The 2,335-nt window shown below is 52.5% G+C and overlaps 1 protein-coding gene across 1 annotated transcript in view; it reads right to left on the bottom strand.

Annotated features, from left to right (window-relative positions):
* Window positions 1-2,335, bottom strand: part of MYO7B (myosin VIIB) — an 82,875-nt gene that overhangs the window by 72,462 nt on the left and 8,078 nt on the right. The window contains exons 3-4 of the mRNA XM_006913450.1: window positions 1,814-1,966; window positions 169-353 (exon numbers count right to left, since the gene is read on the bottom strand). Of these exons, the coding sequence (XP_006913512.1) occupies window positions 169-353; window positions 1,814-1,966 (338 nt within the window). The remainder of the gene's footprint in view (window positions 1-168; window positions 354-1,813; window positions 1,967-2,335) is intronic.

Raw genomic sequence — 2,335 nt, 5'->3', positions numbered from 1 at the left:
GGGCCAGATGCAGGCAAGCCAGATGTTTGCAGTTGCATGGCCCCCCTAAATCACTAGTCCATAGAAAAGATTTAGGAAGAGGGGGTGCTCTCTCCCTTCCAAGATGCTCAGAGGGGTGTCTGGCCCCCCTGCCCCCTGCCCCAGGAACATGGAGAGTCTGTATCCCACCTGATTATACAGCACTGGTCCTTCTTGTTTTTCTTAATGTTGAAGTAGCAGTTGTTGGCAATGGCAAAGATGTGCGGAGGCAGCTCACCCACATGGCGGCTGTAGTACAGCTGCACCTGCTCCAGGGTATAGAGGGGCAGCACCTGGAACGGGTTCATGGCCACCAGGATGGAGCCTGTGTATGTCTGGGGAAGACAGCAGAAGATCAGTGCCCTCCACTCTGAGGGCCAGCACTGCCTGACCCTGACCTTGGCCTTGGGTGCAGCCCCTTGTGAGCTGCAGGAGCAGCTGACTCTGGCAAGAAAGGGAGTCTGATTCTGGCCGGGAGACAAGACACACAGCTGCTCAGATCCTTCCTCTGGAATGATAGGGGTGTTCGCCATGAGTAAGAACTTGGAGCAGAGGGCGCATTCACAGGAAGAGTAAACGAGGTGGTTGTTGCTAATGCTTGGCATTCTATCTGGTATTTAGAAGAGGCTTGATACAAATGGGCTATACATATATGGCAGTGTTCACCTGTCTTCCATGGGGCCTCCATGAGACTGGCCAATAGTTACAGTCCCCACTGATCCCTCCTGGGAACCTAGTTCAGGACCACCTGCTCATGTGCAACCCAGACACTAGCCCTGCCTGCCCCTGTGGGGGTGGGACAGGGGCAGCCACCTGCCAAGTCACACGATCATCCCTGTCTTAGTCTTCATTTTAGGAGTGAAAAGAATAAGCTCTCTCGCTGCAAGGACTTTGATAACCAGATTTAAAAGAAGGCAAGCATAGGCTTTATGAAAAGAACGAGCTGTGGTCCAGCCTACTATGTTTATCAGTCCTGGGAGCTCCACTACACATTCAGCTGGAGTGGGCTCAGAGGACCCTGTGCCCACCCCTCGCATGGCTGCCTCATTCTCTTCTCTCAGCCTTCCTCCTATTGTGGGTCCCCTGCTCACTCTCTCACTCTTCTGAGCATCCCAGAAGAATGGCTGGTCAAAGCCAATCCAGCCACCTCTCCTTATGGTAGGCCCACGTAAGCAGTAACTTTCCCAGGTCACACCCACTTTAGGCAGGGCTGGTGTCAATTTTAAAATACTGCTTGACCTGGAAAAGTCTGCACTGGAATAGAGATATGAGCCTTAGGGCTGAGGTGAACCTCCCATCCACTGCCAGGATTGGGAAAAAGACCTATATCTACCCTCATGGCCCTCTTGGCTGTCACAAGACTCACTTCACGGGAGGGCTGGGTGACCTGGTGACCCTGTCTCTGCCACATGCCTAGGAAGGGAACTTGTGGAAGACTGCCTATCCCCATGGCCTCTGCTCTACTCAGCTATCAGAGTAGGCCTTCTGCTAAGCCATACATGAAGGGAAGAGGCAGCACTAATTGAGCACCTATTGTGTGCCAGGCACTGAGCTGGCATATTATGTACCAGCTTTCTGCACCCTTGAGGACATTATCACCCTCTCTTTTTCAGGTTAGGGAGCAGAGATGGGGAAATGTTAGGCACTTCACCCACATCACACAGTAAGGCCGTGAGGATTGAACTGGGTGTTCCTGGCCCCATACCGCCAGCACACGGTGCTCCTCCCCAGCCCGAACATCAGCATGCATGGACCTAGCCCCCTGGGGAAGCCCCATGAGGACACAAGGACTCACGTAGATCTTGTGTCGTTGGTAGCGAATAAGGAGGTTGTGCACCATGCCTGCCTCGTTCAAGTCGCCCAGGCGGATCATGTCATCCACACCCTGGGCCGAGTTGGGGTGCATGGGGCTGAGGGTGCCAAGGTCCTTTGTTTGGATCCAGTGTTCCTGGAACGAAGGGCATCGATGCCTGTGAGAGGCAGCCTCTGCAGGGGCCAACCGACTGCACCTCTCTCCAAGTTTTCATAGATCGCTGACCCAGTACCTCTCTCTGGTCAGGGTCAGTCTGTAGCTAAGGTCAAGAGACACCTGGGACAGCACCAGGTCAATCTGTGGCTGAAGTCAGCATGTGTCTAGGGCAAAGCATCAGTGTGCAGCTGAGGACTAGGGCTGAACTGCAGACCAGGGTCAGCGGAGCTTATAGTCACAAGTTATATTTGGCTGTTTGCCATGAGAAGCCTCAGAGATTGTTGAAATAAAAGTGTGCAAGTAAAAAATATATATATATATACATATTTATAAAAATATATATATGCA

Source organism: Pteropus alecto, unplaced genomic scaffold, assembly GCF_000325575.1.
Source record: "Pteropus alecto unplaced genomic scaffold, ASM32557v1 scaffold725, whole genome shotgun sequence".
Taxonomy (NCBI): Eukaryota; Metazoa; Chordata; class Mammalia; order Chiroptera; family Pteropodidae; genus Pteropus; species Pteropus alecto.
The sequence above is the reverse complement of the archived record's forward strand: the minus strand, read 5'-3'. Positions and strand labels throughout refer to the sequence as shown.